This window comes from Fomitopsis serialis (assembly GCF_022376445.1).
Source record: "Fomitopsis serialis strain Sig1Antser10 chromosome Unknown B0H18scaffold_31, whole genome shotgun sequence".
Lineage (NCBI taxonomy): Eukaryota > Fungi > Basidiomycota > Agaricomycetes > Polyporales > Fomitopsidaceae > Fomitopsis > Fomitopsis serialis.
In genome coordinates, this window is record NW_025954991.1 from 125,789 (window position 1) to 151,690 (window position 25,902).

Genomic DNA, 25,902 nt, shown 5'->3' on the forward strand with positions numbered 1-25,902 from the left:
TCGTTGTATTAGTATGCGCTCCTGGCAGGCGTCTCATGCTGAAACCCATAGATACCCAGGTGTATATAATTTGGTACGATTTGGGCACAGCGGTGGCTCACTCGTTTGCCATACATATGTGCGTGGTATACGAGCTCTTGGGCGTCAGGTTGTCGTGCATTGCGGGCATTCATACGTTCGGATCCGATCAGCGTAGTGGCAAATTGTACATGATTATGAGAGGCATCGCGGTAAGTCCGTATGCTTCACCTAGGTGAAAGTGCGCAAGAGATATGCTGTGTATACACAGGTGCAAGATGTGGTGGTACAGATGGAGGGCATGTCAAAATCCGGGATTATGATGAGCGATTAGCAAGGGCACCCAGGGCCGCGCACATCGGCGGCGCCTGGCACCCACACCGACAACGAAACACAAAGTCCTGTCCAGCCCCACGCACCCTCAGCTCCTCACCCGACTCAGCAGCTCGCTCAACTTCCCCGCCGCCAGCCCGTCCCTGAACCCGCTCGCCTCCGCCGCATGCACGCCCGACCCGCGGCCGAGCACGAGCGAGAACCTCCGCGCGTTCCCCTCGCCGACCACATTGGGCCGCGCCGTCACCGGGCTCGTCTGGAGCGCGACCGCGGGGAGGGAGAACCGCTTGTGCCGGCGCGCCGTGTTCTCCTTCCGCGGCGTCGGCGGGAGGCTCGAGCCCGCGCGGCTCGGCGCGTCCGCCGCCGCCACCGACGCGCCGTCGTGCGCGGGCACCTCCAGCACCTGCCCGCCCTGCTCGCGCTCGTCGAGGGCAGACTCGTCCCCCGCGGGCGTGCCGAAGCGCGTCCTGCTCGAGCTGGGCGTCCCGTGCGCGTGCTCCTGGAAGTCCTCTAGTATCTGCACGTAGCTGCGCGGGCGCGCGGTGGGCCGGATGCGTATCGCGGGCACGGCGGGCGCGCCGTCCGGGTCGGGTTCGTCGCCGTCTGCGCCTGCGCCGCCGAAGGTGGACTCGTCCTCGATACGTGTGAGCACGCGCTTCGGGCTCTCGAGCTCGAGGTCGACGGCGAGGAGCGCGGCGGAGGACGACATGCGGTTGTCGCCGAGGATGAGGGAGGGCATGCTCTTCAGCCCGGAGAGCGTGAGGTGGGAGTGCGTCGCGCCCGCACCGATGCTATGGGGAGAGGTGGACCACTTGGACGGGTCGAGGACGGGGAAGACCGTATCGTAGCAGGCGTCACATGCGCGTGCGGGTTTGTGCGAGTCCTTGCTGTCCCTGACGCTGTCGTCCAGTATGAAGAATGTCTGACGCGATTGTGAGTATATGCGGCATCATGTATGAGATACACGAAGTCACCTTGCCGGAGCAGCTCCCACAAACGCATCTGCCACACAGCCTACAATGATGTCTCCTGCGCCGCCAGCCAAACGTCCTCCCACACCTCATGCAGCTCTGCGTCTTCCCGTCCGGTATCCATATAGCCGGCACGAAGTGATCGACGCGACCCCTCTTCGGCTTGACCTCGTTCTCCTCGGGTGCGTACGGCAGTGCTTGGAGCGTGCGCCGAAGATGGTTCGTCGAGGACGAGGACGTGAGGGTCGAGTTCGGCTGCATGACGTTGAGCGAGACGAGGAGCGAGCCCTTCGCGTTCCGGATGGCCGCGCACCAGTCATCTCGCTCCTCCTCGTTCGCTAAGACACGCCAACGCCGCGTTAGATCGCACATTCCACGAGGAAAAACATACCACGCACCAGTATACACAGCGAACGACTGCTGCGGGCTCAAGATCTCCAACCGTCTATCATCACCCACCTCCCTCGCAGGCGGCACCACGACCTCCACGTCCACCAAATCCACATACCCCTTAAACACCCACCGCTCGTCCGTCCCACTGCTCGCGTGCCGCGCCTTCTTCTTCACCGGGCTCGCATTCAGCCTAAACTTCAGCACACTCTCCTTCCGCTTCATCGCCTCCGCCGCGCCGGCCATATCCGCGTCGCTCTTGCTGCGCGTGCGTATCAGCGGCGCGCGCGCAGGCGAGGTTGGCGAGGGCTCGCCGCCCCACCTGTCCGAGAGGCCCTCGCCGTCCGCGCCCGCGAGCCAGAGGAGGCAGTCGGAGAAGAGCAGAAACTCGCGCTCCCGCGTGATGGAGCCCTCGAGCTGCAGGACCGGCGCGCGCTTGAGGAAGGTGCGCCCCGGCGAGATGAGCTTGAAGGGGAGGTTCGCGGTGTTGCGCTGGAGCGCGAGGAGCGCGAGGGTCTGGGCATGCGTGTGCAGGGACGCGTTGAGCGAGGACGTGACTGACAGGGTTCAGAGTCAGCGTGCGCGGGTATGTTGACAAGGATGGGAGGGCCGCTTACTCCTCGAGACGAGCGTGTGCACGGCTGTCAGTTGGGCGTACTCCGGATCCTCGGGGTCTGTGCAGCCGATGAGGTCCTTGAGGAGCAACAGGTACCGCGGACATCTCTGTACGATCGTCAGTAGCCAGTCTCGGAACTTGAGTTTACCACAGCGCGGGTCCGCTTCCTGCTGAGCTATGAAAGCAGCAAACGCAGAGTGGCTGTTTAGCAGCGCTGTATACGACGCGAGGGTGTCGGAGAAAGACGAGACGAACGGCGTGTACAGGGACAGGTAGGGAAAGTGTGAGAGGAGCACGGGAGACAGGGGAGGCGGCGAGTCCTCGGCTTGCGCCGACGAGGAAGTGTCGAGGAAGGTGGAAAGAGAAGTGTGAAAAGAGCGGTGGAGGTTCCAGATGTCGATGAAGTTGGAGAATATGGACGTGAGCTCGTTCCGGTCGAGGAGCTGCTGTGGTGTGTCCAGCGACGCGATAATCGGCGTCAGGAAATGCTACACAACTGTGTCAGCGGCCACACGCTGCGCAGAGCGAGCAGACGCACCGAGTATATGAGCTCCAGCCCGTCCACATACGACCTCTCCGTCTCGTAGAACTCGTTGATGACCTTCCGCCGCTTCGCTTCTCTATGCTCGTCAATCAGACGCATCTGGCTCCGGCGCCGTGCCTTGCGTGCGACGTCGACGGAAGAAGGCCTACGACCCGGGGACCGCGTCGCGTTCCTTATGACGGTGGGTGTGGCCGGGGACGAGGCGGACCCGGGTGCGCTGTCCTCCTCGGGGAGCGAGTCGAAAGAGGCCGTGCTGACCACGGACTGGCGGTGGAGGAGGTTGGGCGCAGAGGGGAGGGAGATGCGGCGGAAAGGGAGGTGCGGGGGGCGCTGGTAACGAAGGTCGGACTGGCTCGAGGAGAGCTCGGAGGACGAGGGGAAGTCGACCATGGCGGCCGACGGGAAGGGCGGGACTGTCGACCGTCAGAGAACTGGGGAAGGTTGTGGCGAGAGGGCGGACATACCTGCGGCCATGGCGGGATGGCGGTCGCGTTGGAGAGCAGCCCGCTCGTCCCTGGGTGGCACTCACCGGCCGTCGAGCGAAGCGCGTCACATCCCCGAGGCCACTCCGGCTGCCCTCTCCCGATATGGCAACTGACCTCGTTCGCCCGGCCAACGGTTAGCTGTATTCAGTCTGTTGGTACATGGCAGATAGGCAGGAGACGCAGGAGAGACGTCGTTCAGCAAGGACCCATCGCGTTCCCGGGGGCGGCGATTTCATCCACAATATACCGGTGTTTATCGGCGGTCCCAAACACAGACATCTGTTCATCTGTCCTCAATACAGCCTTGGCTTACACTGTAATTCGCGGTTCTCGGATCGTCGCAGTAGCCCTTGTCGTAAGCTATCAGGAATCGCTGAGACCGGCAGGCCATTTCATGAAGTTGTTCTGACGCATTTGGAGAAGGGACATCTTCATTCGGACAAGTGAAAATGTCAAAGACTCGTTTGCCCCATTTCGTTGAGTGGTCGGAATTGAAAGGCTCCGTTGCACCGGTAATTCATCATGGCGTCTGCGCTCACCGGCTGGACTGATGGCATCTTCAACATGTCCTACAGTGGCAAGAGCAGACCTAGTGACGAGCATATCGACAGACACTACGGCGCCATGGCCTCCATGCAATTCGGTTTTATCGTCGGGGCGGAGTAATCATTTCAATCTTCGACCTAACGCTCAGCTGGCTTGAGCGCGACAAGGGCAGGTTCCAGCCATCCATGGCTCCTCGGTGAATTGTTGAAGGACAGTCCCGCGGGCTGTCACTGCGGAACAACGTTCGCAGTGCGTTACTTGTTGTGCAGGCGATAGGCCGAGCTCCATTCACTTGAGCAAGTCCATGTCGACATGTCGATTGAAAACGGACAGCAGAGGGCCCTGTATATGGAAAGTCTCCCAGAGAGATGTATGATAGAGTTGCAATACCCGCACAAAGCAATGAGAGATACGTGAATCAAACCACAAGCTCGCCCTCGACACTCTCGGGCTCTACACCGATACGCTCGAGACAGCGCTCATACCGGTCTATGCTGACCCGCTTCAGGTATTTCAAGATCTTGGCTCGCTTGTGTACCAGTTCTCGCAGCCTCTGGCGGCTGATGACATCCTTCTTTTGGCGATTGAGGTGGTCCCAGACGTTGCGTATCCGCACTGTCAGAATGGCAGCTGATCCGGCCGGTCATGAACAATGTAGTTCAGCAATGCAAGAAAGGGACCGACGCATCACCCGACGCACCTTGCACCTCAGGCCGGCCCGTGTCCACCACCGTGTCCGACTCCGAGAACGCAGCCACGATCCGCTGCTTGTTCTCAAACAGGATCCCGCTCGCGTTCGCGTTCCGCAGGTCCACGAGCCGCGCAAACTGCACCGTCTTCTGCGCCTCCAGCGCGTCCGCGCGCCGCTCCTCCCGGGCAAGCATCGTCGGGTTCTGCTTCACGACCTCGTCGATCACGCCCTCGATCGTCAGGTTCGGCAGCACCTGGAACAGCATCTCCTGCTCGCCCGCGCCGATGCCGAAGTTGAGCAGCTCCGGCGCGCGCGCGTCGTCGACGGAGCGCGCCTCCGAGGGCGGCGCCGGCAGGGCGTCGACGGCCTCCTCCGTGACGATGGTGCGCGCGAGGTCGCAGTTCGTCCACTTCGCCTCATCCCCCGGTCGATGGCCCAGCACGACGTGCGGCCGGCTCGCAGCGGCCTCGCGTGCGTGCTGTTCTGCTACTTTCTTGGCTTTGGTCAGGCGTGGTGCCCGCAGAGCCGCGGTGGTGTGCAGGGGTGCGCTATGAGCCGAGCTGGTTGATGCTACGGCGCGTGAACCTACAGTGCAAGTGTCAGCAGCCTTATAACACAAGAAGCGTCTGATACGCACATTGTGCCAATCGCGCACTGAACATCGTCCACGTCGAGCTCGGTGTTACAGACGAAGTCGCAGCAAAAGTCGCTGGCAGGCGCCGGGCAGCTGCCGTGAGAATGCGCTGGTTAGACGCCTGCCCGCGTATATAAGGCTGCCCGCGGCGGCGTAACTCTCCTTCAGAGAGATATGCCACGCTGCTCGATGTCGACCGCGCGACCGTCGTGACAGTGCCAGTGACTCTCTCCGAGTCCTGTCCTCTCGAGATCTGGCTATGGCTAAGCAGGTTAGGAAGTGTCGCGATCCATATTTTCTCCATGTCGCGGCATGTCGACATACTCCTGTGACATTCGTTCGTACCCTACGCTCTTGTGTTCTACAGCTTCGCAATGTTATTTGCTTTTGAAGGGACTTGCTCTTGTCTGTTTGCTCTTCGACCGCAAGGTCTCGCGACGGTTCTTCGCAGTGGCAAATTGGTGGCAAGCATTTTTAGCATCCTTCGTAGCGGCGCCTGATAACACCTGCGACTTGCCTGCGATGCAACGGCGAAGAATCTGACACTGCTGGATCCCTTAACATGCGTGACAATCGAGGGCTCGTCGAGTTTCCCAGTCGACGACCATCTGGTGTGGGCGAAGTTTGCTGGGACGATGCACGTTTGAGACCGAAAACAAGACCGATGCGAACGTGTGGGACCAGGCAGGGTCCGCTGGGAACAGGGTATGTCGTCGCTTCGCTTGAGGATCCCCGAATTACGAACGTGTGCCGTTCTGCAGGCGTCGAGGGCTCCCAGCTGGGGCAGCTCAGAAGCGCGAGTACGGCACAACGCCTACGCTGCCTGTGGTCCCTGGCACTCTGCTCAGCTGTTTACGCTACGAGGCGATAACACGGTCGTTCCATATGCTGTCGCTGCCTCCTTGTCGCTCGCGCCGGCTGCCTTCCTGATGGATTGTGTTGCGGCCTTTGTCTCGCCGAGCACTATTATCGGCTCGCAGGTCTGATAGTATGCTTCTCTCGTCCCTCGCCCGCTATATCAAGCGCGTCGCACCCACCGCCCGGCCAGCGGGACTCCAGGATCCCTCGAGATGCGCCTCTCCCTCGTGCTGCTCGCGTCCGGCGTGCTTCTGGCGCATGCTGCTACGACGAGCCTCGACGGGATTTATGCGCTAGTCCAGCGGCAGATCCCCCAGCATGTGGATTCGTTCTCCTTCTCGCTGATCGTCGGGGACGGCGACTCCTTCGTGATTAGCGACTCGTATTCCGGCGGCATCTCCGTGCAATGCACGACGGTCAGCGCGTGCGCGAGGGGCCTTTACACGTGAGTGGGTCCGTGTTTCGTTGCCGTGGAAGCTCCCGGCGAACTCGACTACTGTAGCTATGTGACGCAGTATGGCGGTGTGGACATCTGGTGGACCGGGTCGCGTCTGGGCCAATTGTCGTCCACACTCCCAGAGGTGGGCACTCCGGTCAACGGAACAGCCATCGTGCCTTATAGGTCCGTCCATCTCTTGATCCCGATCTTCATATTTCGCTCATGACATGCGTACCTTGTTCGTAGATATCACTTCAACACTGTCACATTCGACTACACGGCTGCTTTCTGGGACTGGGATCAGTGGCAGGCCGAGCTTGACTGGCTCGCCCTCCGCGGCGTGAACCTCCCCCTCGCCTGGGTTGGCTATGAGTACACCCTCATCCAGGTCTTCCAAGAGGTTGGGCTCACAGATCAGGACATCTCATCTTTCCTCTCCGGGCCTGCCTTTCAGGCATGGAACCGCTTCGGTAACATTCAGGGTAGCTGGGGCGGCCCACTGCCCACCCAGTGGGTCGACAACCAATACGCGCTCCAGCAGCAGATCGTCGCGCGCATGTACGAGCTCGGGATGACACCCGTCCTGCCTGCCTTCACCGGGTTCGTCCCCCGCGCGCTCACTCAGCTCTACCCGAACTCGTCCATCGTGAATGGGAGCCAGTGGAGCGGCTTCCCGGCGGCCCTCACGGACGTGACCTTCCTGGAGCCGTGGGACGGCCTCTTCACGACGATGCAGAAGTCGTTCATCGACAAGCAGCAGGCGGCCTTCGGCGAGAACGTCACGCACATCTACACGCTCGACCAGTACAACGAGAACGACCCGTACAGCGGCGACACGGGCTACCTCGCGAGCATCTCGAACAGCACGTTCGCGGCCCTCCGCGCGGCGGACCCGGAGGCGGTGTGGATGATGCAGGGCTGGCTGTTCTTCTCGAGCGAGTCGTTCTGGACGGATGACCGCGTCTCTGCGTACCTTGGCGGCGTGTCCGGCGACGATAGCTTGATTGTGCTGGATCTGTATTCGGAGGCGCAGCCGCAGTGGCAGCGGACGAGCTCGTATTATGGGAAGGAGTGGGTCTGGTGCGAGCTCCACGACTATGGAGGAAACATGGGTATGGAGGGCAACCTACCCGTACTCGTCTCTGATCCGATCTCTGCTCTTGCTGCCTCGCCGAACATGAAGGGCATTGGTCTGACAATGGAAGGTCAAGAGGGAAACGAGATTGTCTACGACATTCTCCTTGACCAAGCTTGGTCGTCCACGTCAATCAACATCACTGCATACACTGAGGCTTGGGTTGCCCGTCGGTACACTGTCAACCCGTTACCTGCCGCCGCCCAAACTGCATGGTCGATCCTCAGCACGACCGTGTATAGCAACAGCGACTCCAACACCCAGGCGACCATCAAGAGCATCCTCGAGCTGGAGCCCGCGACGTCGGGGCTGACAGGCCGCACGGGGCACCACCCCACCGCGATCCCGTACGACACCAACACGACGATCGTGCCCGCGCTGCAGAGCCTCGCCCAGGCCGCCACGGAGAACCCCGCGCTGCTCGACGTCCCCGAGTTCGTCTACGACCTCGTCGACACCGCGCGGCAGCTCCTCGCGAACCGCTTCATCGACGCCTACAACGCGCTCGTGTCCGCCTACTCCGCCGGCGGCGCGTCCGCGGCGTCCGTCACCGCCGCGGGCGCGCCGCTCCTCGCGATCCTGCACGACCTCGACACGCTCCTCTGGACGGACGCCAACTTCCTCCTGCCGACGTGGCTCGCGTCCGCGCGGAGCATCGCGGGGGGCAACACGACGTACGCGGACTACCTCGAGTACAACGCGCGGAACCAGATCACGCTCTGGGGCCCGGACGGCGAGATCAGCGACTACGCGTCGAAGCAGTGGGCGGGCCTCGTCGGGACGTACTACTACCAGCGCTGGGAGACGTTCGTCGGCTACCTCGCGAACATCACGGCGAGCGGCGCGGCGTACGACAGTGGGGCGCTGGGCAGCCAGATGCTGGCGATTGGCCAGGCGTGGGACGCGCAGACGTTGAGCATGAGTACGGGGGTGAACGGAGACGCGATGAGTGTCGTGGAGGGGATCATGCAGGACTACATCTAACACTCATACGTACGTTTGGCATTTATTGCGCTCCTTAGAGTAGATAGACAGCATAATGTAATCGCTCATCTGGAAAATCATGACACTAGGACCACGATTTAAACTTTATTTAAGGTGTACTAATACCTGCTCTGAAGTGCCAGTGCAGGGAGCGTTGTTCTGACCACGGAATTCCGTGAACGGTGAAGGTATTGCGCAGCGAGGAAGTGAGATCTTCAACGAAACGATGGCTTGTGGAGCGTTGCAGCCCCCGACGACTCTCGCAAGAGGCCCAGTTCAGTTGCATCCTTTGGAACGCAATCCAAGACAGCTTGTGTTATCCAAGAAGTGCTATATCGTACAACAAACCCCAAGGCAACGTCCATCTGCGTCGCTCCAAGTGCCCATGTAACAAACCCACACTGCACCATCACACCACCGACGCAGCAGCGCACGTTCCTGCATGAGCAAGTTCACATCGCCTCAGGCCCACGCCTTGACGTCCTCGGGAGTCGGCCCAACGGGGTCGTCGGACGCGGCGAGGTTGCACTGGTGGAACGCGCGCACCTGGTCCGGCTTGAACGCGCCGACGACGGTGTGGAGCACGCCGCGGTTGTGGAAGAGGACGAGATCCTGCTCCCGCCTGCATTAGGGAAGACGCCCATCAATCACCCTACGAGCGTGGCTATCGTGAGAGTGGGACGTACCAGTCGTGCGGGTAGATGAGCTAGATGGGATGCAAGATGTTAGCGGAGGAGGGCAGGGCGAGATAGGGGGGTGGTGGCGTACCTCAGGAGCGATGGCGGGTCGCTGCATTTTGTAGAGCAGCGCACGGACGGTGCCGAGGTCGGTGATGTGTGCGCCGTCGGGGTAGAGCGCGCCTTCGCGCTTGGCACCCTCGGGAAGCGGGTCGACCAGCAGCTCGGCCGCGCCGCATGGGTGGACCTGGAAGTGCAGGTCGCCCGTGACGGGGTTCTTCCAGAGCTGTGGGTGTAGAGGTCAATGAAACGTCAGGATATGTACGTTGGCGGTGGGTATACTCACGATTGGCAGCGTCTTCCGCTTCGACTCCTCCCAGGACGGAAGCTCCTCGAGAGGCAGCTCGAGACCCTCCGTCTCGATGCCAAGACCTGTCGAGCTGGCGCGGGCGGGGGCCATCCATACGTACGGGTGCGGCGCGTACTTGACCTTGCTCCGCACAGCAAGGCTCTTCAGTTCCGACGGGAGGATCTCAAACATCGTCTTGCCCGACACGAACGCCGTCGTCCCCAGAGGGACCTCAAGCACGTCGCCCGTCCCGTCATCATACTGCACGACCTGACGCTTGCCCTGCGGCACCTGGATCCCGTAGAGCGTCGTCACCCTCGGCGGGGAGAGGTCGTACAGCGCGGCGTCGATGTGCCAGCGGTAGAAGCGGGTGATGCCCTTCTCCGTGTCCTCCTCGGAGACGCGCGTCTTGTGGAAGGTCGTGTGCGAGGGGTGCTTGAGCATCGCCTCGGCGAGCCCCTCGTGGTTGTAGACCGTCCCGTTACCGATGAGCTGCACCTGCGGCACGCGCGGGATGGTCTTGAGGTCGGGGTGGAGGATCGACTTCTTGGTGCTCTGGGTCTTGTTGTTTCCGTGGCCGTAGCTCTCCGAGGAGGGGTCAAAGGCCTTGGTGTCATGCGTCAGTATGAGTTATTCGATTGAACGTCCTGCGAGCCGCTTCTCCGTGTGCACAGTGTCTCACATTGGTGACGGGCCATGTATGATAGCCAGAATTGCCTCACGGCAGCCTGTGCCATGGGTTAATATATGCAATGGAGACGCATCTTTGTTCTATGCATGGCCTCCAAAGGATCCTACATAGTTGAACTTGCAGGTATGGGCTTGGGTCGTAGATATGCCTCCGGTCATTGCATGCAGGGCCATCGGGCAGCTCCTCCCCGCGTTGACATCGTACAGGTGTCATGTTCAGGAAGTACGCACGGGGATGCGGCTCACCCGATAAACGGACCGAAGGGTGGTCAGAGGATAAGCTCACCTTCGTCAGAGCATACTGCTGCTCGGGCGTTACATGCGCATCTCGGAAGAGCAGGGCACCATGCTATCCGTACCACACCGTCAGCCTTCCTTCTAGCCACCATCTCAGAGCACCTCGCGATCGCACCTTGTACAGAAGCTGCTCGATCTCCTTGAACTCCTCCGGGGTGAGCGTCCCGGGGTTCACACCCTTGACCTCCCTGCCAAAGTCGGCGAACTTGGACGGGTCTGCGGAGGGCGGGAGCGGGAGCTGGGCGACTGCGATGGCCATGTTTCGACGATGAGGGGGTGGCGAGCGAGAGGAAACGGTGGACGGGGAGCGGAACGGAGGGCTGTTCTCAGCATGGGACCAAGTTATCGCGCGGGCGTTCCTTCCTCCCCGCAGCACGGGCGTCCAATCACGTTTCTTCAGTTGGTTCGAACTATACTGAAATACAGAATGCATTTGAAGCGGTCGGTTCCTGGAGCTAGGTGAAGCTTAGAAGCCATCAGACCCAGAGCGAGTTGCTTAGTTATTGAATCTCGTCTAAGTGACGGTGCGTCGTGCGTCGTGCAAGCTTGTCTCCTCCCACCGTCATGCCGTCTCTCACGCAGATTCCACTTCCCCTGACGAACCAACTACCCCTGGGATTCGAATGGGATCAACGCCCCATATCAGAACTGTCGACGACCACCGCATTTGACACAGGCATAGACCGCCGCGACACCTTTTTGGGAGAAAGGCGCTGTGTCGTCTGTGGGATCCAGGCACAGGCCGCCCTTCAGCACTGTCATATTGTCTGGCAATCGGAACCCGAAGTCGTCAGTCATTCTTACATGTCAATGATCTTTGGGCTGACACCAGACAGTGGAGGGATCTCCAAAGTCGTCGGTGGATCCCGCCGCAGGCCAAAGATCATCCGGAACATGAACCTCGCAACGGCCTGCTAATGTGCCCTAATCATTGCGCGTTTTTCGATAAATATCTCTTCTTCATACGCTACTTCCCTAATGTGAGTTCGATGCTTCTCTTGTTTGCGCGAACACGTCATGCAACTGGCACCAGATTCGAAAGTTCATTCTCGTCAACTACTCTGACAGTCCATTTCTCCGGGCATTCCACGGTAAAGCTCTCGGGCTCGACATTCAAGACAGGCACGCGCCTTTTGCCTGTCTGTTCATCCTCCAGGAGATGCGCGTCCGTGGCTACCACCCCTTCGCGCCCGTCGATCCCGACATGCCTGCCAACATCACCTGGCAGGATTGGATCCTGGAACAAGATATATTGCGCTCACCGTCGGGCCCAGGCCTCTTCCGTCGTGACCCCCGGAGTCTCCGGACAGCGACAGTCACGACGGCGACCCTCCACAGCTTCCACCTCAGCCTCTGACGCTCGACACAGGAGCACCGTCTCGTACTGGACGCTCATTGGCATTTAACCAAGATGTATTCGCTGACATTTTGGCTGCGACGCGTGCCTCGCCGTCCTGGCGGGCCTGTGTCATGGAAGGTACGAGCTGGAATGGCACGGCGGAGGACAACATACAGAAGTACATTGCGTCTGTTGTCGTACAAGAGCACGGCAATGCCTGAAGGCCTGACGGTGCGCATCGCTGCTGTACCCCACGGTGTAGACGGTTGTATTGGTACCTCATTTTGCATGTTGTCGAGTGATATATCGGTCGACTACGCATTTTCTTGTCGTCGAGTGACTGTTCTGTATAATCCGTGTTTTAATGTCGCCGAGTGACTATTCTGTATACTATGTGTTTGCCTGTTGTCGAGTTCCTATACTGTATACTACGCGTTCTGCGACAAGTCATGTGCATGAACAATGGTGGCATTCCCCGTTGAAATTGCCCGACTGTTGAAGGAACGGTAGTCTCATAGGTCCCAACTGAGGTGGCGCGTCCATGTTCAGCTTGTTCCGTGATGTCTTGTGGATGGTAGCCGGCCGGGGGATGAGTGACTCGGACATCAACCGTTGATCTTTAAGCTTCAGCAGAGCGTAACTTACCGGCCATGGTGGTGGCAGGGGCGAGCAACACAAACAATGAGAGCACTGAACAGATAATGGCGGAGGGGACATGGCAAGATAGTCAAAAGGATAGACTAGATTGAATTTAGTGACCATCATGCATGTAGTACCTAAATAGGAAGGAGGCCACAAAGCGCTTACACGAAGCTGGAGACGCGTCGCGTTCTGTTCAACGCCACCAGCGCATCCACCGCGTCCCTCCCGCATAGTACGCGTCCATCATTCCCTACAACATGTACTCGTCATCAGCAGCGACAAAAGCGAAGCGGAGGACGCACCAGCGGCCCGAACTCACGGACGAGCAGAAGCAGGAGATCAAGGAGGCGTTCGAGCTGTTCGACACAGACAAGGACGGGTGCGTCGACTACCACGAGCTCAAGGTCGCGATGCGCGCTCTCGGGTTCGACCTCAAGAAGGCGGAGGTGTTGAAGATTCTGCGGGACCACGACAAAACGGGACACGGGCTGATGGACTTCGAGGATTTCGCGAAAATTAGTGAGTGGGACGCGTTTTCCGCCTGATGCTGTTCTCATCGCGAATTGGTGGCCCTCTGTGTATGCACGCGTGTCTTTGTACGCGTTTATCAGTGAGCGAGCGGATACTGGCGAGAGATCCGATGGAAGAGATCCGGAGGGCGTTCCAGCTCTTCGACGACGACAATACAGGCAAAATCAGCCTGCGGAACTTGCGCAGAGTAGCGAAGGAGATTGGTGACCGGCTAGAGGACGATGAGCTGTGAGTCCTTCGCGTTCCGCGCGGTCACGATGCTGCGAGAGGTTGAACGACCCATTCTAGGCAAGCCATGATTGACGAGTTTGACCTCGACCAAGACGGTGAAATAAACGAACAAGAATTCTTCGCCATAATGACCGATGACGCGTGAAGCCCGCGGCCACTCCTGTTCATGTCCCGATCTCCCTGTGCATATCTCGCTCTCTTGCATATCCCTGTCTAGCTGTGTCAGATACATTATTATTTGGTGAGTCCAGGCCTTCCAGGGTGCGCGCGGCTCCTGAACAGCCCGTTTCGTTCGCAGGTCTTGGTGTATGTGGACAGTGTACCTCTTGTAATTCTAGAATCCCTCGCCCGATCAACCTGACGGACTCCGAGATCCGCTGTGCTCCTCAACGTAGGACGGCGATAAGAAACAAGGTATACGCTATTCATTCGTCGAATATGGATACATGAGGGACCAGTATTGCACCCTGTCAGCTAACGAGCAGTGGTGCCACTAGTGCGAGACGAGCTAGTGGGTGAGTGAGCCACATTCTGTTCTAGGCGGACAATGCAGGGACCGAGTCGTCGAGACCACCGGAGGGGATGCCAGTCCGCGGCCGTCGCAGAAGGAGCCGGTGACGGCGCCGAGAGGAGGAGAAGGTTCATTGTGCGGACAAAAACAGGGCGGCGCCACCGGCACAACCACATGCAGCTGACCGTAGCACGTGGGTCCGGCCGTGCCGCAGGACGTGCAACTGCGCGGCGGCGTCGAAAAACGAGGCACGCGGGCGGCTGGCTCCGAGGCCGCATGCTCCCTATGCGGCTTAGCCTATTGTCCTCCATCGATGGTCCGTGCCGTATCTGGGGTGTCCTCCGCACCAGGGGACACAGCGCCTGCACAGCGCCGTGGACGCGTCCAGTGGAAGAGCGGGCCTGGGGATGCTGACAGCTGTTAGCTGCCGCTAGCTGTGCGGGGTGCTCTCTGCGACAAGTGGGCGTTTCGAGGACTGTCGCCAGCGCGATTGGGATGCACCGCCGCATCACAGCACTTTGAGCTCCGGAGCATCAGACAACTGTGGACGAGACGGGCAGCTGGCAGTGACAGAATGTGTCAAGCGGCGACACGTCTACATGAGGCTAAACGACCCGAAGGCGTGTATAATGGAAGCGCGGTTAATCATACAGTGGGGACAGACAGTCTGGAGGATTCGTATCGTTACAGAGGGAGGCGAGTCCGAGTACAACACAGTGAGTTCCAAGTAAGCCCTTGAATCCCAAGAAGAGAGAAATAACTGGGTAATAATGATCGTGCAACGCAGACATGGGCCTACCAGCCGTCGAACCGATTTCGTGACATGTTAAATGGGCGTCATCTGTAAGCATCACCCGCTTATGCGGGTCCTGCCAAGCGGCGCTGCTTGGAAGGCCAGTTCTTGTGGACGCGCATGTGCTGCCCGAGATTGTCGTGCCGGCTGAAATCCTTGCCGCAGCCAGGGTAGGGACACTTGTGAGCTGCATGCGGGGTCGATCGTAAGTCTGCCTGAATTTACCGGCTCGGATTTTCCACTCACGCTTCTCGTTCGTGTGTATGCTCCGGACGTGCCGCTTGAGGTGCTCTCCGCGAGCGAAGCACTTCCCGCAACCGTCCACCTCACACATGTAATTCCTGCGTGCCTAATAAATGAGAGACTCGTTGGTCAGGCATGTTTTGCTGCGGCAATTGAGATAACGGACGCACCTTTTCCGCATGCTCGTCGGTGAGGACGTCGATGGCCGTAGGGACCCGGCGGCCTCGGCTCTTCTTTGTCAGGTTGGGCACCGGCACCGGAAGGGTCGCGCGATGGCCAGAGAGGTCCGTGTGGGACGACGACGAGGCCGACGAGACGGTGCGTCGGCGAGTGCGCAGGCGAGACGACGCACCGCTCTGGACGTACTCATCGTCCTCGTCATCCATGCCGTCGTCGGTGTCCCTCTCCGACTCCCCATCCTGGTACTCCTCAGACGACGACGAACTGGTGAAACTCACAGTGCGCCTCCGCTTCTGCGGACGGCCGGCTTCGCGGAGGGTCGCCGCCTGCTCAATCTCCGACGATGCGCGGGGATAAGCCAGCTCGCCCTGGAAGCTGCCCTGCGAGTTCAGCGAGCTGGAGCTCGTGCTGGCGGGATGGGCGGCGAGCGGGGTGCCAACGGTGTAGCGGGGGTCCAGGCCCGCCGTTTCGTTGTCGTCCATGGTGAGCAGCTGCGCGTTGGGCGACATGTCGGAGGAGATCTGCGCGGGGCTGACGAAGCGGGGCACCGCCTCGGACGGCGGCGGGTAATGCAGGCTGGGGTCCGAGGCGACCGTGAAGGACGGCGACCCGCCGCCGTCGTAGCTCTGCGTCTGGACGGGGTGGTCAAAGCCGTATCCGAAGTCCGCAGCCATCGAAGCAGGGTTCTGGCCGTGCAGCGTGGGGTAGGAGCCCAACGCCGCGCCTGCGGGGTCTGCGGGGAAGTAGCTGGCCGACAGATCGTCGAGGTTGATGACAGGGGGCTCCTCCTGCTTGAGATAGCGGTTGATGAGGCTGGTGGTGTCATCGCCGACGGCGAAGGGCTCCTGCGGGTGGTAGGACCCGCCGTTGTAGAAGTCGGTGTGTGTCGGACGCTCCTGGTACGTCCAGAGCGGCTCGTGGCCGTGATCACCGCCGTATAGATTCCCGTTCGCCGAGTCATACTCTCCCTCCATGGGATAGCCGAGCGTCGTGTCCGTCGACGGGCTGCCGGAGGGGAAGCCAGACGAGGAGTAGGACGAGACGGGGGAGTCCTTCGGATATGACTGCGCATGGGGTATCGGGTGGGGGAGCGAATGCATCGCGGAGGATCGAAGGTAAGACTGTGAGGACATTACCGGCTGATATTGAATAGTAGGGGAGTAGTCGTAATGTGGTATCTGGGAGGAGCGGTGGTGGGCGAGCTGGAAGCGGATGAAATGTTCCATTTGCGACTGCCCGGTGCCGTTGTTGGAGTCGCGGCTGCCAAAGAGACGGGTGAGTGGGTGGGACGGTGATATCGACTCAGACCGACCAAAAGGAACAGCGGCGGATATAATATAATGGGCTGGGGGGGACACACTTGCGATTGAATCGTGATCCAGCCACCGAGAGTCGGGAACACGGACAGAAAAGGCAGGGATAGGTACGGACCTTCGAGCTGGGCCAGGCTTAAACTGATCACGAATTTGAGGCACCCCGGGCGCGGGTGTGATCGACTCGGAGCACGCGCCATTCGCTGGCGGGTTGTAGAAACTCCGCTGCGAAACAAAAGGCGCAATAAATGGAAGCGACCCAGACATTCGGGCAATATTTCCTAAAGTTTGTGATGGAGCGGGGGCGCGGTCGGGGCCGGGCTGTGCAACAGTGTTGGGTATAGGGAGAGCCAGTTGATGGAAGGTACGACTAGAAGGTCGGATCGAGTGGCTGAGTAGATTATGCTTGAGATCGTGGCCGAGGATAGAGTCTTGTCGTGAGGGTCGTGAGGAGGAAAATATGGGAAGACGAAGGACAGTAGAAGGAAAGCTGAGTTATTATAGGTCGCGCAGAACAAAATGGGCCACAAGTGTGCCTCAGGAACGGCGAAAGTCAAAGCGCTGCACCAGCCACACTGAGCGATCGCTGCACAGCGCCGCACAGTGACCTTGGCCTCGGCGATGCAGGCTCCGAGTGACGAAATTGGCCGTGGCTCCACAGAGCGAAGTGGCAGAACAAGCCAGTGTCGCTTTGATGCGACGCATAGGCCACATCCTCTGTCTCTTTATCGTCTTCGCATTCCCCTCCAGCGCGCCCTTCCGAAGACCTGGCGGTCCCTTCCAATTCAGTGCACCTTGGGCGGACTGCCGTGTTTGCCTTCCCACAGCCGAAGCTCCCCGAGAACCTTCGTGGCACGGTCACCCAGAGGACCTTCTGTCTATTCCAATTCGTCAACGGATGTGGTGTCCGGGTCAAGCCTGCCTGTTACTCTCGTGGTCGCTCCAGCTGAGCTCCAAGGCGGCCCTGCATCTCAGCCTAGATCTCGACAAGAACACCCCGATCCCTGGCATTGATATGGGAGCTAAACCCTTTCGGGAAGCAATCAGTGCTCGATCGCCGACCAAATGTTATCTATCTGGGTTCACCATCAAGCGTTATAGCCACCGTGGTTAGAAACATATGATACTTGTATCAATCTCCGCCTACGTTGGAAGCATCCTTGCAGGTCATGTTTTCGGCCAATGTGATGTAAGGCGTACGTCCTCCTGTTGACGTGTACACATTGGAAACGACATCAATCACCCTTGCCACGAAGCGAACAGGAAAGTGGATACTGTACCACACAGTCGTCCAGCATCATCGTACGCTTGTGATGAGTTCGGTTTGAGCGGTCGGTCTAGCAGGGGTCCAGACTGCCTTTCTGAGCCCGCTGAACTCAACAGCTCTATTGGCTGACTCGGAATCCTCTGCGTCTCATCATCAACCATCGTATCGATTACACGACAACACGTATGGTGAACGCCAGTGTCGATAATCATTGTCACTAGAAGCAACTGCGGGAGGTCACGGCGCGCCCAGACCCTCAGTGCCAGAGGCGCAATGCACGTCCTGCGCCTGTAGTTGCGGCCCTCGGTACCTTTCGATGCGTCCGGACTCCGCACAGTGAAAGGCACCGTCCGACGGTGCCAAAGTCTCCCTGGGAGGCGTAGCAGCTCAGCGGATTCTGTAGCGGCATAGATATGATGTGGACGGCAAACTCACGGAAGACATTTCGTGAAGAGACTGCGGATCAGATAGCAACTCCCGGGGAGTCACAGCGCCCGTGGGAGGTATGCCAGTCCCAGCGGGCCAAGCGGTTATCGGAAGAAGTCCGTTACATACCTGATGGATGCGAAGTGAAGAGCTTGACTATGACGACATCACAGTCTGTAGGAGCCATGTGACGGTGGCGTCAGGGCAAGCGAGAACGTCCCGAGTCGAGAAGGCAACGTTTCATATACCACGACAGATACTGACGGACCCGAGACCGCGACGGCAGTAGAACGTTTGCCAAAGAAACCTACTGTGCTTTCGCAACATGCCGATGGATTTCCCCGACGAAAGAGAACCTTGAATGTCGTACTCCAACCGATATGCTCGACTTCTCTGGGACGGGAGTAAGCGTACCACAGAGGCCCGGAACAGCGACGGGAGTTGTCGGCGTCCTTCAATTCCGAGTGGAGTAGAACAAGCTGTGGGAAAGATGCAATCGAGCGGGATAGGTTTGTTTGGCTGGTGTTAAGGTTCAGGACGCCTCGACAACCCTGGGAGCATCCTAATAAAAGCTGCACAGTCGTGTCCCCTGGATGAGAAGACATAACAACACGATGGTACGCCGCTGAGTCCCAATGGCCACATACTACCTCGGATCTAGCAGGAACTAGCAATTGCCGCGCCAAATAGCTCGACAATAATCGTCTGTGAGATGGAAAATAAGCAAAGCTCGAACAGACGACATTGACTTCACTCACACACTGCGCATATCGTATGACAAGTTCCTCCTCTCGTCGGACTTTCCCACCACAAGTATACTCATAGGGCGCTCCAGTTCCGCCGGCTGATAGACAATAGATCTCAAACTCAAGATCCTACTCGGTCGAAGTACATGGAGTGGGAACGTCTTTGTAACCCGCGTGGTCGGTGTCGTGTCGTTCATCATCGGAGGCCTATCGAGGTGATCCGTGCGCGGACCGGATGCTGGGCGCGATGCGCTTCATTGTCCTTCGGTAGATATAGGTAGCTCTCGCCCTGTATTATCGGCGTCGGGCAGCTCCCATGGCGCGGTGTTCCTGCCGGGCCTCAGCGATACAAGTGTATTGAATGACGGTACGAACCTGCCGGTATCCCAGGTGTGAAATACGATAAGAAGCGGGCTGCGGCGGGTCGCTCAGTTTAGTCGTGACTGCGAAGAGCGGGACTGACGGGCGCCGGGTGTCTAGCGTTCTGCTCGTCGGTCATGAGTACACTCGAGAACTGACATGCAAAATAGAACCTATCTTACCAAGCAGATTTGCCCTGTAAGGCATGTGAAAGCAGCTGCCATTTGGATGAAGCACGGCCGATCTACGATTCGAGCGTACAAGCTGCGGCTGGGCTCGGTCGCGATCTCTTCTTTGCTCGATGCCACGCTGGTGACTCGAACCGGCTAGACGGCAATAGCCGCGCACGTTCAAGGAGATTGCAGGCGGATCTACGCCGCTCACACCGGGAATAGTCGGGCTGCCGAAGTCATTGCGTTAATGTAAGTGGAGTAACGCAGCACAGAGAACGCACATGATGGGTCTAAGAAGACGGCACTATACGAAATACCGCCAAGAGCGTGGCCCTCAGCTTGCCACATAAACAGCAGTACTGCCAACGGAGATGAGCAGCAACCCGTCAAGTCTGTCGAAGGTCTTAGGCTGATACCATACCTGGTTGGCGGTGCCCTGTTTTGTACACCCAGGCTGGATACCGCCGCCATTCAAGACGTGGACGGAACATCAGTAAACCGTGCTTCGATGAGGACGGATGCCTCTCGAGGCTGACTAGACGAGCGTGCCGCCTCATTCCAACAGTGCGGCTGACATGTTCCGACTGGCCGTGCTGTGCGTTCACTCAGCTGAAGTGGCCACAATAGGTGGCTGAGAGCCAAACGTAGGCTGCTACCATACTAAACAATGCAACGGTTAACGACGATTCTGTGATGACGGAATAATCGTCACCAAACCCTGCCTGTAGAGTTAAATTGATAGCTTGTTCAACCCCGTTCAAAGAGCTTGAACCAGCCCAGGGCCTGGTCAGACAAACTTTGGGAAATGAACACACATGTAAGTGAGAAAGGTCTATTAACTGCCAAGTTATCATTGGCTCACCGTAGCCCACTCGGATCATCCTTAGGTCTCGTCAGACCTGGGTGACGCGGCGGGGTGACGAAGGGGAAATTTATATCCAACACGGAGATGTAGTCCCATCATGCGAAGTGAATCTGAGCTCGAGCGAGCTCACGTAGCCACAGAAAATGCGGGCATGTTTGCAGCTGAAATGGAGGGGGCCTCTGTAATGGCTAGTAAGAGACCGAGAATCGCTCGCTGACAGGTCCGAGCGATCTCACCAGTTCAACGCCCGGTTCGGTAGGAGCATCCCAAGATAGGCTCACGTGGTTGAGCGTTGATTCAGAGATTGATCCCATCAGGACCCGATCCCATGTGGGCGCGATGTGGCGGATCCTCCTCCCTCCCGCCAGGCAAACCTCATCGCATTGCGACAGCCAGTGAGGACAAGCCTTTCAGACCTCATACCACTTCTATTTTTCTTGCGTTCCAAAGTCTGTGATCACAGATTAATCTCACCCGCGAGCCAGTACAACAGGTAGTGCCCTTTGAATACGCGACGCCACAATGCTTTCGCTGACAACACCTGATTCCTCAGTTTCGAGTCTGCTCGACGGACATCCGGGACATCGATCAGCTGGAGAGTGTTGTTTACGACAATGGTCATCTACTACGCGGACGAGAAGGATCCAAACGCATGGAAGACGGACATAACATGGGTAAGCGCACTCACGGTTGGATGTCCATGTTGCCGTGTTCGCTGAATATACACGCCCGGCCACAGGATGAGACGCCTATCATGCCCCCGTCATACAAGCCCGTCTCTTTTATTTTGAATCGCCCCTTGAAGCGTCCCGAGCCCCCTAACCCTCCAGACCCGGAGGCACAGATCACGCCGATGTCGTTGCCTCCGGTCAAATACCTTCCTCCGCCAATCAAGAAGAACAGGAAGAAGGAAAAAGACGTGTATGATTCCCTCATCATACGGATAGATGGTGTGCCCCATCTCGAAATGGACGGAGACTTCGTGTCTCTCGTGTACGAGAGGCGCTCCGGTCCGCAGTCGAGGTACCCGAGGGATATCCCGGAGCCTGGGGTCAACAAGAAGCCCAGAGGCCGTCCAGTACCTACAAAAGAATCAGGGGAACGGGAGGGTACAACATATACCTGTAGGATCTGCCACAAAGCCTTCAAACGGTCGCAACACATGAAGCGCCACATCCGCTCATTGCACATGCACATGGAACACAGTGAGCACCTATGGTCCGAGTGGGCGAACCATTCTCATCGTTGTATCGCGACAGCCTTCGTGTGTTCCTTGCCGTTCTGCACAAAGTCGTTTGCGAGGCGCGACAACCTCATCCAGCATGAGCGCAAGCATAAGCTCTTCGGGGCATTCCATGACTGCACGAAGAACTTCGAAGGCGAACTCTTCCCGAAGTTTCTTCCTCATAACGCCTCTCCCGAGAACCTCGAGCGCCTGCGCGAGTATATACGTCAGATGGATGCAGCGATCGAAGAAGAGGATTCAAGACCAGTTCACTTCCCGGGGCCTTCGAAATATTCCCGCGACTCCCCGCTGATTGACGACGACTGTATTCCCAAGGAGAGCACTACCGCATCATGCGAGAGGAGAAGGTAGTGGCGGAGGTACTCGCTGCAGAGAAGGCAGAGGCAGAGGCTCGCAAGGCAGATCTCGAGAAGCTCCTCTCCGGGCACCCGCCTGCGATTGGGACATCCCGCAACATGCCTCTCTGCTCGCAGCCTGTCTTTCCTGCAGACTTCCATTATGGCGGTGTGGATCGTTCCTGATGTCTGATGAAAGGATACGTTAGCGATGACCTGCTATGCATATCGACATGCTCACCTGCTCTCACTACACAAATGCTCTCGCCCTGTTTCGTCGCTCTGCTATCGTCGAACCTGTGTTGTGACTATTCTTCGTGATTGTATTGTACACCGTGCGTCTCGGCAGTTTTGTTAGCTATGCTCCCAGAATGCTCTGAAAAGACTCTGTACCTACAACTAACAGCATCTCGCACCTCCTTGTATCATTTGTGCTTACGCTACACCCGGCTTGTTTGTTAAACAAGTATTGGCGCCATGACGGGGTAGATGTCTCAATCAGCGCTTCTGGTGTTGTGCTACAGTCCGAGAAATTGGAATGCTGGACGAAGTGGAAGCAGGATGGAAGGATGGTTGTTTGCAGCCGTCCGAGCCTAACCAAATCTGGTAAGTTACGAGGTGGCAGCGCCCGATAGTCCCGTCGCCACAACACCGTCTGCCCGAGGTTCGAGCTCGACGCATCTGAGTGCGAGTCTCTTGCCCCTCGACAACACGCCTACCTTAATCTGTTGGTGTCTCGTATAACCATCGTCAACCGTCACTTGCACCGCGTAGCAATCATCTAATATTTATAGGCGATAAGTCTGCGACGCTGGGATTCTCACTGCTGCGGGAGCGATTGAATATTCGAGGGTGCTGCGCCGTCTCGGCTGCTTCCCCATCATACTCTTCCGTCCTCTGTCGCCTCCTCATTGTGACCAAATTGCTGCGAGGTCCCTCACTGTCGCTTGAACCGTCACTCGTTCGTACACTCTTCGACACGGCTGGCCCGACTTCGGTCGCGCGACCATCTGGACACGTAGACGCGTCTACTTTGAGCCTTACATAGTCCAACCATACACCTGTGTCTTGTCCCGGATCCCGACCAACATGGCTGAGTCCAGCGTCCGCAAAAGGAAGACCGGTAAGGGCTCGAAGGGTCAAGCGAGCAGGCATGGTCGCACACCGGTGAGTATTGCGAAGCGTCAATGTACGGAGCAGACAGCTGAGCGCTGTCTCACTTGGCAGGGTCATTCGTCCGGGTCGCGCGGTGATTACGGGATGTTGAAGATGGTGGCCTTGGCAGTGCTAGTGTCTCTTGTGTTCTTCGTATATCAAGTGCGTAGAAGTCCTCTTGCTCACAATCCGCAACCCCGCTGACGCATGTGGTCCTGCAGAATTATGGCTACATCCATACGCTCGTCAAAGCGTGGACGCAGAGGAAGCGTCTGATATATGACTTCAATGCAGCGAGTAAACGAGAGATAGACTTCTCGGCGGACATTCCGAAGCGAGACGCGGTAGTGGCTGCGTTCAAGGTGAGTACCATCTCGGATGCTTCATGATATCTGCGACTGACAACAGCGCGCGCACAGCATGCATGGCTAGCGTATGGTAAGATTATTCAAACATCGCAAGCGAAGACTGTCTGACACGACCAGAGAGGGACGCTATGGGTGACGATGAATATCACCCAATGGGCCATAGCGGAAGCAACCTCACGAGCGCAGGAGGTATCGGATACACAGTCGTGGATTCCATCGATACGATGCTTCTCATGGGGTTGGATGAAGAGTACGAGCGTGCGAGAAAGTGGGTGGCAGAAGAGCTCTCGTTTGAGCGAGACGGCAACTTCAGTACATTCGAGGTTCGCATTGGGCGAGTTCGTCTGCTTGCTTGTATACTGATTAATGTGACATCCAGACAACCATTCGCGTTCTCGGTGGCCTGCTATCCGCCTTCCATGTGACAAAGGACGCGATCTACATAGAGCGCGCCAAAGATTTGGCAGACCGCATGATGCCGGCCTTCGACACCCCGACAGGGCTCCCGCTTTCTATGATCAACCTCGCGGAACGTGTAGGCGTGCCCGACCCGGACAACCGAGGGCTTGTCAGCACTGCGGAAGTGTCCACTCTGCAGCTCGAACTGAAGTACCTTACTATGCTCACTGACGACAAGACCTACTGGGAAAAGGCGGAAACTGTAACCATTATCTGATGATTTGCCATACTTCGACCTACTGATCGTCATTCCAGGTGATGAAAGTTATCAACAACGCCAAAATAGCTAGCGGCCTGTCATCTATCTTCCTCAAGTGAGTGGGAGTTTGATGAGATAATTCTGTCTGTTGACCGTTGATAGTGCCAATGACGGCAAATATTCCATCTCGCCCATCCGTCTCGGTTCGCGAGGCGATTCCTACTACGAGTACCTATTGTAAGTCAGGCTATACCATTTTTGTACCATCCATTAACGACGTTCAGGAAGCAATACATACAAACAGTGAGTTGTGATTCGAGTGCCCTGTTGAAGCGTTGCTGACTTCCTTCAGAACCACACGGAGTCTGTCTATCGTACAGTGAGTATCCTGGTCAGAGCTGCACAGAATGAGGTAGTGATTTATGCCATCCCAGATGTACAAGGATGCCATGGCGGCAGTGACGACACACTTGATAAGAAGGAGCGAAAATGAAGGGTTGATCTACACGCAAGAGATCGTTCCCGAGCGTAATCGTGAAGGCAAAATGTTCGTATCCATAATTAATACCGCCTATATACTAATGCCGTCATGTCGCATAGCACCTGGCGGATGGTACCAAAGCAGGACCATCTCGTCTGCTTCTTCGGCGGCTCCCTAATGCTCGGAGCAGTGAGAACGGGCGCCACTGGGCAGCCTGTCTCCATCCCGCCTCGTGTAGAAGAGCTGACAAGCGATGGCAAACGCGACTGGATCAACGGCGTCGGTCTCGTGAAGACTTGTATGGAGACGCACAAGACTGCCACGTATGTCTCCACTTCACTTCCCGCGTATATGACGCGTATGGGCTTACGCACTTTTCGCAGAGGCCTTTCTCCGGAGATTGCACACTTCAGGATGCCAGATGACGAAGTGCAGACGCAGAGTCAGCACGATTGGTTCATCAAGGGCGCCGGGTGAGCAAATCTCTTCCACAAACAAATCACGCCTGACTCACGGCCAACCCCGCAGCCCAGGGAACACCCCGTACGACGCACGCTACATCCTTCGGTGCGTCGAGATCTCACCTCGCTCTTCCCTCACAAGTCGCTCATCTTCCATGCGCCGCTTCTCCCGTGTCCTGCCTCTGACTCTGCTCTGCTGCCCCCCGCCAGACCCGAGACCGTGGAGTCTCTATTCATCGCCTGGCGCCTGACCGGTGACCCGCAGTACCGCGAATGGGGATGGGGCATCTTCGAAGCGATCGAGAAGCACTGCCGGATTGAGTCCGGTGGGTACGCGAGCATCATGAACGTCGACGCGTTGCCCGTCGAGCTCGAGGACAAGATGGAGACTTTCCTCATGGTACGTGCTCACCGATCGCACCTCCCCACGCTTTCTGGACGACGCGTATTCATATCATCTCGTCGTACAGAGTGAGACCCTGAAATACCTGTACCTGCTATTCTCGGACGACACCGTCCTCCCACTATCAAGTACGTCTCTCCTTGCCTCCCATCCGGCGTAGCCAGTCCTGAAAACGCTCTTCTTCCCTTCCCTACCAGAATACGTATTCAACACCGAGGTACGCCCGTGTCCGTCGCCGGCCCGCCCGGTGTCTAACGTCCTCCCGCTTGCCAGGCCCACCCCTTCCCGATCTTCACGCCGGCCCTGCAGACGGGCTTCTCGTGATAGCGCGGCTCTTGCGCGGGCGCGCTTTTCCGCATCTGCGCGGTGTATTGTACGACTGACATTCTTGCATATGCTGCATTCACTTCTGCATCTGGACCTGCGTCCGTGCGCCCTTTGGCGTGATATCGGAAGCCTTTGACACGGTAACCCCACCACCAGCTCCAGGAAGCACACCGTAGTGTGAAGTTGGCAGG

At 58.0% G+C, this 25,902-nt stretch overlaps 9 protein-coding genes across 9 annotated transcripts; 4 read left to right on the forward strand and 5 right to left on the reverse strand.

Annotated features, from left to right (window-relative positions):
- Positions 1-439: 439 nt before the first annotated feature.
- On the reverse strand, positions 440-3,346 carry B0H18DRAFT_1118913 (uncharacterized protein; the record flags this gene model as incomplete). The annotated part of the gene is made up of 7 exons (XM_048033866.1): positions 440-1,273; positions 1,326-1,353; positions 1,411-1,660; positions 1,721-2,269; positions 2,330-2,816; positions 2,867-3,285; positions 3,337-3,346. 7 exons carry the CDS (start codon positions 3,344-3,346, stop codon positions 440-442), a joined length of 2,577 nt encoding a protein of 858 aa, XP_047893638.1.
- A 663-nt stretch (positions 3,347-4,009) lies between these two features.
- Positions 4,010-5,335, reverse strand: B0H18DRAFT_1005970 (S15/NS1 RNA-binding domain-containing protein). Its single transcript, XM_048028615.1, has 3 exons — positions 5,232-5,335; positions 4,604-5,179; positions 4,010-4,533 (listed from the first exon to the last, which is right to left on the reverse strand). The coding sequence occupies exons 1-3, from the start codon at positions 5,254-5,256 to the stop codon at positions 4,322-4,324; spliced, it is 813 nt and encodes a 270-aa protein (XP_047893639.1). The 5' UTR covers positions 5,257-5,335; the 3' UTR covers positions 4,010-4,321.
- A 963-nt stretch (positions 5,336-6,298) lies between these two features.
- On the forward strand, positions 6,299-8,644 carry B0H18DRAFT_1118915 (alpha-N-acetylglucosaminidase; the record flags this gene model as incomplete). Its single annotated transcript, XM_048033867.1, has 3 exons — positions 6,299-6,531; positions 6,589-6,708; positions 6,772-8,644. 3 exons carry the CDS (start codon positions 6,299-6,301, stop codon positions 8,642-8,644), a joined length of 2,226 nt encoding a protein of 741 aa, XP_047893640.1.
- A 102-nt stretch (positions 8,645-8,746) lies between these two features.
- Positions 8,747-12,648, reverse strand: B0H18DRAFT_1005975 (taurine catabolism dioxygenase; the record flags this gene model as incomplete). Its single annotated transcript, XM_048028616.1, has 7 exons — positions 8,747-9,266; positions 9,331-9,350; positions 9,413-9,607; positions 9,668-10,276; positions 10,647-10,709; positions 10,773-11,020; positions 12,642-12,648. 7 exons carry the CDS (start codon positions 12,646-12,648, stop codon positions 9,107-9,109), a joined length of 1,302 nt encoding a protein of 433 aa, XP_047893641.1. The 3' UTR covers positions 8,747-9,106.
- A 247-nt stretch (positions 12,649-12,895) lies between these two features.
- B0H18DRAFT_876346 (Ca2+-binding EF-hand superfamily protein) lies at positions 12,896-13,545 on the forward strand (the record flags this gene model as incomplete). The annotated part of the gene is made up of 3 exons (XM_048040482.1): positions 12,896-13,157; positions 13,250-13,397; positions 13,458-13,545. The coding sequence occupies 3 exons, from the start codon at positions 12,896-12,898 to the stop codon at positions 13,543-13,545; spliced, it is 498 nt and encodes a 165-aa protein (XP_047893642.1).
- Positions 13,546-14,769: 1,224 nt separating this feature from the next.
- B0H18DRAFT_876404 (uncharacterized protein) lies at positions 14,770-15,333 on the reverse strand (the record flags this gene model as incomplete). Its single annotated transcript, XM_048040486.1, has 3 exons — positions 14,770-14,891; positions 14,951-15,053; positions 15,118-15,333. 3 exons carry the CDS (start codon positions 15,331-15,333, stop codon positions 14,770-14,772), a joined length of 441 nt encoding a protein of 146 aa, XP_047893643.1.
- Positions 15,334-18,109: 2,776 nt separating this feature from the next.
- Positions 18,110-19,320, reverse strand: B0H18DRAFT_341329 (uncharacterized protein). Its single transcript, XM_048037665.1, has 2 exons — positions 18,892-19,320; positions 18,110-18,838 (listed from the first exon to the last, which is right to left on the reverse strand). The coding sequence occupies exons 1-2, from the start codon at positions 19,077-19,079 to the stop codon at positions 18,301-18,303; spliced, it is 726 nt and encodes a 241-aa protein (XP_047893644.1). The 5' UTR covers positions 19,080-19,320; the 3' UTR covers positions 18,110-18,300.
- Positions 19,321-20,461: 1,141 nt separating this feature from the next.
- On the forward strand, positions 20,462-22,424 carry B0H18DRAFT_1005999 (uncharacterized protein; the record flags this gene model as incomplete). Its single annotated transcript, XM_048028617.1, has 4 exons — positions 20,462-20,468; positions 20,937-21,482; positions 21,537-21,827; positions 21,875-22,424. The coding sequence occupies 4 exons, from the start codon at positions 20,462-20,464 to the stop codon at positions 22,042-22,044; spliced, it is 1,014 nt and encodes a 337-aa protein (XP_047893645.1). The 3' UTR covers positions 22,045-22,424.
- An 80-nt stretch (positions 22,425-22,504) lies between these two features.
- On the forward strand, positions 22,505-25,868 carry B0H18DRAFT_1166478 (glycoside hydrolase). The gene is made up of 18 exons (XM_048035850.1): positions 22,505-23,025; positions 23,086-23,175; positions 23,235-23,375; positions 23,433-23,451; positions 23,499-23,704; positions 23,761-24,042; positions 24,096-24,154; positions 24,202-24,276; positions 24,324-24,342; positions 24,392-24,418; positions 24,474-24,586; positions 24,640-24,843; positions 24,904-24,993; positions 25,049-25,087; positions 25,192-25,381; positions 25,452-25,512; positions 25,582-25,601; positions 25,658-25,868. Exons 1-18 carry the CDS (start codon positions 22,948-22,950, stop codon positions 25,706-25,708), a joined length of 1,764 nt encoding a protein of 587 aa, XP_047893646.1. The 5' UTR covers positions 22,505-22,947; the 3' UTR covers positions 25,709-25,868.
- The last annotated feature ends 34 nt before the right edge of the window (positions 25,869-25,902 follow it).